A 6,202-nucleotide genomic window follows, 5' to 3' on the forward strand; every position below is an offset into this window, starting at 1 on the left:
AGTGGCTAAGGAAACGAACCAAGTTACTAACATCAGTTACCTGTAGGGGGTAGTGGTTAGTGCATAAGACAAGTTTAAAAGGAAAAAGAGTCTTTAGATGAAAAGAACATGAAAATATAACTCCAGTCACCTGCTCTGTGTGTGTGGATATACCTTTGTTCAAGAATGAATGAAAGAATCATTATGATGTACGTTAGAAACAAAGAACTTTTTATAAAGTCTGTAAAATGAAATGATAAAAAAACCAGGCAATGTAAAGAAAGCTCTTTTATTCAGTGGTGGGAAAAGGAACAATTTCTGCCAGAAGAATGAAAATATCCAAGGCAGCGTGCCAGAAGATTTGATAGCTGTATCTCCTTGATGGAAAGAAAAAATGGTGAAGATGTCTTTTTATTATAGAAGAAGAGGAAGAATATTTGGAGGTGAAGGGAAGAGAGTAGTTCAGTAAGGAAAGGTCAGAGAACAGTTTAGCACATGCCGGCCATGCCCTGGGCAGGACATCAGTGGTCTGCCAGCAGCCAGCGTAGCAAGCACTTGGATCTTGGCACCTGCTCTCGGTGCCAGCTATTCAGCAGATGCTTTGCCAGGTACTTTATGAGTCTCTTAAGAAGCATCTGCTCATTCCCACCATCCCACAGAGAAGCAACAGGACTGGGATGGCTGCTTCTGAATGAGGAAATAAAAACTTAGAGAGGTTACAGGCTACGTCTACAACCACCCAGGTGAGACGCGCTTAGTTAGAGATTCAAACCCAGATCCCAGCTTGGATACCTCTGCTCCCTGCTGCCCCGCTACACGCCATTATTGCCTGTTATTATGTTCTATTGAATCAGAACTGATCCATAATTGACTCTCTAGTGTATTTTCAGAGGCAGTAAATTACACCGGAGGAGACTGTCCATCTATCTCCAGAGAGCAGCTAGTGGATTTGAACCTCAGACCTTTGGCTTGACAACATAACTCCTTACCACTAAGCCATCCATAAATACAAACTACAGAAAGAACAACAGAAACTCACTCCTGCTGAGCCGGTTCCAACTCATAGCAACCATCTATCGAGTTTCTGAGGCTTTCATTCATTCTTCTGAGGAGCCCTTGTTGGATTTGAATCACTGGAGTCGTGTGGTTTGGGTTAGCAGCTCAACTCAACTGTAGCCGCTGTCACCAGATGTCCCTCTTTCCAGCTGTTTGTGTAGCCTCAGTCCTAATTAGTCTGCAGGAGGCAACAACTGCTGTTAGGGATTAGAATCACCCATAATAAGAGATGTTGAAGTCCTAACCAGGATACCTTTAACGGTGACCTTGTTTGGCAAAAAGCGTCATTGCCAAGTCGGATGAGTCCTACACCTCTGTGGCTGGAGTCCCTTAAAAGAGGACAAGATACACAGGAACCCACTGTATCCTTAGCATCAATAAGACAAGGAGCTGGATTTACCAGAGGCTGAGAGAGACAAGAACAGATCCTCCCCCAGTGTGATTAGAAAGCATGGTCCTGCCTGTGGCTTGAATTCAGATTTTTGGTTTCCAGAATTATGAGACAATACTACTCTGTCTTTAAAGCCACTCATTTTGTATTATTTTTATCACACTATGCCTATGGCATAGATAATGACTTCCATACGGTGGTTTATTTATTTACTGAGATTATGTTTAACATCTTAAAAAGGTGAAGAGAAATGAAGTAAGATGGATTAGGATCAGAGAAAGCAAACTTGCTGAAACTCAGTATGTTTCTTTAATAAATACTTGAAAAGTGTTTGTCAAAAAATCTTCCCTAACAGTGAAAATTAAAGGCCGAAGATGATGTAAGTTAAATTTAGTTTCTGAAAAGATTTCAGGACAGCAACTATTTTTTTTTTCCTGTTATACTGGCTTATTTACAAAGTTTTGAATGTATTTTTTTTCACACTGTGTCTTTCCCATTTCTTTCACCCGACCCTACCCCTCGAATTTTACAACCCTGTGATTAACCCTTCGCCCCTGCCCGCCATCTTTATCCCTCTGCTTCCTCCCTCCCTTCCCCTTGGATCCTCATACTCATTCTATAATAATGGTTTTATACAGTATCTGTCCTTAAGGAACTGAATTAGTTAACTCAGCATAATGTTTTCCAATCCCTCCCAAATTAGGTAGTAATTTAAAAAATCATTGTTCTGTGTTCTGCATAGTGTTCTATTGTGTGAATACACCATAATTTCTCAACCCATTCTATTGCAGTTGTAACTCTGGGCTGTTTCCATGTTCTTGTGATGGTGAATAACACTACTATGAACATTGCACATGAAGAAATGTTCAAAATCACTGGCAATAAGAGAGATGCAAGTGAAAACCACAATGAGATACCATCTCACTCCAGTAGCAGTGGCAAAGTTTAACAAGACAGCAAGTAATAATGTTTGAGAGGATGCAGTGAGATAGGAATTCTTATGCATTGCTGGTGGGATTTTAAAATGGTACAGTCACTCTGGAAGACAGTTTGGTGCTTCCTCAAAAAGCTGAACATAGAAATTCCCTATGACCCATTTACTCCAGTGCTTGGAATATGTCCCAAGAAAATGAGAACTGAAGAACAAGTGGAGATTTGTACACCAGTGTTCATAGCAACTACTATTTTGATAGCGAAGCACCAGTGAGCTCTGGTGGCTTAATGGTAAGGAATTGTACTATCAACGCAAAGTCTGTGGTTCACGTCTTCCAGCAGCTCCTTCACAGGAGCAAGATGGGCAATTTACTCTCATGAGATTTACTTGGGGTAGATAAAGCCTCTGATAATCTTCTCCTCTTAGGGTCACCTCTGAAAATTCTCTGACCATTGTACTTCATAGAAGGCAATTTCATTTTTGGAGTTGACTATATAGCATTGGAAAGACTCCCAGGAACACAGTAACAAAAGCACTTAAACTTTTATGACATCTGCTTTATTAAAAGTTAATACCTTTTATCAAATAATATGCATAATAATTCCACATTCTAGTTCAAGGGGGGGTCAGTCTTGGATCAAGAAAAACTGTCACTGTCTGTACATACTGGCCTGAACATTCAAAGAGCTGGAAATTTATCATCTTGAAATCTCAATGAGGGCAGGAAGAACTTAAAATCTTGAAAAATGCACCTCCACAATGCCATTTTATCCTGACAATGAGCAAATTTCTATTCTAAAGCTTAGAGTTTTTGTTGTTTTTTTTTACCTTAGGCAGAGTTCAGACTTCTGTATAGGCTACATAAAACTTTGACCATATCTGTATCTATTAGCTTTATGTATTTCCTTATGTTCCAATCCTGCATATTAACCTCCATGAAGGCATTTAAGCAGCTCAAAAGCTGTTCACAGACTCCAGATGCCTCCCAATGGGGCATTAATCTGGTTAGACCCTGGTTCTTGGACATTCTTCAGTGTCCCCTGTAAGGCTTTCCCTGAAGAGTCACTCTTTCTCTCCATCCCTTCAGAAGCTTGGGTAGCAATGACTGTTTCACACTATGATTTTCAAACAAGCATGCGATATTGTGGCCCTCCAGCCCAGAAATTTGCAGCCTGAGAAAAGAGAAATATTACTTGCCTACCCACAGGAGACAGGTGGGACATCTCCTATGTGTTCTGCATGTTATTCCAGTCATTTTACTCTGCATTTGGTTTTTAATGTTTATATCACTTATTGATGCCCATTGAATTGAGACTGACTCATCACTGACCCTCCTTTGGATTCAAAATAAGATGAATACACAAAATCAGTGTACCAAAAAGAATTCGCTAACACAGACTCAATTAAGAAAGTAGCATATGATCACAATCCAATGGTAATAAAGGAAGAAATTAAAGCTGTTCTGAAGTTATTGGCAAAAAAATAAGGCCCCGGGAATTGATGGAACACCAACTGATATATTTCAACAAACAGATGCAGGCCAAGACGCTTGGACATGCTTGCCAGTTTGTGCAAAAAAAAAAAAAATCTAGAAAACAGCTATCTGGCCAATTGACTGGAAGAGATACATATTTATTCCCATTTCCAAAAAAAGGAGGATCTATCAGAATGTGGAAATTATTCAAGGCTTAATATTACATTCCCATTCCCAATCAAGGTGATCCAACAGAGTGTGGGAATTACAAAATGATATCACTGATATCATATGCAAGCAAAATTCTGCTGAAGATTATCCAAAAGACACTAGAAAAATATCAACAGAACAACCAGAAATATAAGCCATGTTTAGAAAGAGGCCATGGTACTAGAGACCATCATTGCCAAACTCAAATGGATCTTGGCTGAAAGCATAGAGTACCAGAGGAATGTTATCTGTGTTTTATTGACTGTGTAAAGGCATTTGACTGCCTGGATCACAACAAATTGTGGTGAACCTTGAGAAGAATAGGAATCCCAGAACACCTGATTGTGCTCATGTGAAACCTATACTTGGACCAAGAGGCAGTCATCATAACAGAGCAAGGAAACATGGTTCAAAATTATGAAAGGAGCATGTCAAAGATGGGTCCTGTATCCATACCTTTTCAACCTATTTGCAGAATAGATCATTTGAGAGGCTAGACTATAATATCAGGTGGAATGTGTCATCAGGATTGGAGGAAGACTAAAGCAAACTGTTTTGCAGATTATACAACCTTACTTACTGAAACTGAGTATGATCTGAAGCATTTGCTGCAAAGGATCAAGGCCTGTAGCTTCCAAGATGTATTGAAGCTCAACATCAAGAAAATGAAGATTCTTACCACTGGACTCACTGACAGCATCATAATAGACAGAAATGAGATTGAGGGTGTTACAAATTTCAGCTTCCTTGGTTCCACAATCAACACTCTTGGCAGCAGCAGCCAGGAAATCAAAAGATGAATTGTATTAGGAAAATCTGTTGTCATGGACCTCTCCAGAGTGCTGAAAAGCAAGGATGTCAGTCTAGAGACTAAGTGCATCTGATCCAGGCCATGATTTTCGCAATTACTTGTTATGCATCAGAGAGCTGGACAATGACCAAGATGGTAGTCGAAAAATTGGTGCCTTTGAGTTGTAGTGCTGGAGGAGAGTATTGAACATACCATGGACTGCCAAGGGAACTAACAGTTCTGTCCTGAAGAGAGTGAAACCAATCTGCTCCTTGGAGGCAAGGATTTTGAGACTCCATTTCACATACTTTGGACATGTAACCAGGAGGGGCCAGTATCTGGAGAAGGACATCATGCTTGGAAGGGTCGAGGGACAACACAGGAGAAGAGGACCCTGGATGAGATGGATTGACACAATAACTGGGGTAATGAAGTAGCTGTCTTAAAGACAGTGAGATTGGCTCAGGATAGAGTGGGGTTCAGAGCTATTGTGAATAGAGTCACTATGAGTTGTGGTCAACTCATTGGCATGTGATAATAACAACAACCACAACAATAAAAAGCAAAAAAAAATGATCAGAATAGTACATTGACAGAGAACTGCCAGAAATACAAACCAACCAGATTTAAAAGAGGCTGTGATATTAGGGATGCCAATGTTCATGGTTCTTGGCTGAAAGCAGAGAGTACCAGAAGGATGTCTATGTGCACTTTATAAACTATGCAAAGGCATTTGACTGACTTTGTGGATCGCAAACAATTTGTGGCTAACACTGAGATGAATGGGAATTTGAGAAAACTTGATTATGCTCATGAGAAACCTCAACTTACACCAAGAAGCTGTTCCCTGAACAGAGCAAGGGAACACCTGCATGAGTTTGAAATCAAGAAATGAGTGCTTCAGTGATGGATCCTTTCTCCATATCTTTTTAATCTATATAGTATATAGATCATTTGAGAAGCTGGAATTTATGAAGAAGACTGTTGTATCAGAATTGAAGGATGACTCATCAACAACCTGTGTTATGCAGCTGACACTGCCTTCCTTGCTGAAAGTGAGGAGAACTTGAAGCACTTGCTACAGAAGATCAAAGATTGCAGCCTTCAATATGGATTGCATCTCAACATCAAGAAAACAAAATTCCTCATCATCAGGCTAACAGGTAGCATCATGATAGATGGAGAAAGGAATGAAGCTGTAAATTATTTCACCTTGCTCAGAGACACAATTAACACCCCGAAAGTTGAGTTGCACGGGGAAAATCTGCAGTGAGATTGCTTCAGAGTGCTAAAGAGCAATGGTGTCTATTGAAAGACTAAGGTGCACCTGATCCAGGCCATGGTCTTCTCAGTTGTTTGTTATGCCTC

General features: G+C 40.1%; 1 protein-coding gene across 1 annotated transcript in view; it reads right to left on the minus strand.

Annotated features, from left to right (window-relative positions):
* Positions 1–500: 500 nt before the first annotated feature.
* LOC102872943 (UPF0723 protein C11orf83 homolog) overlaps positions 501–6,202 on the minus strand; it is a 20,710-nt gene continuing 15,008 nt past the window's right edge. Inside the window, exon 2 of the mRNA XM_006885921.1 lies at positions 501–666. Within this exon, the coding sequence (XP_006885983.1) occupies positions 501–666 (166 nt within the window). The remainder of the gene's footprint in view (positions 667–6,202) is intronic.

Source organism: Elephantulus edwardii, unplaced genomic scaffold (assembly GCF_000299155.1).
Source record: "Elephantulus edwardii isolate Elephantulus edwardi_28Jun2011 unplaced genomic scaffold, EleEdw1.0 scaffold00045, whole genome shotgun sequence".
NCBI lineage: Eukaryota > Metazoa > Chordata > Mammalia > Macroscelidea > Macroscelididae > Elephantulus > Elephantulus edwardii.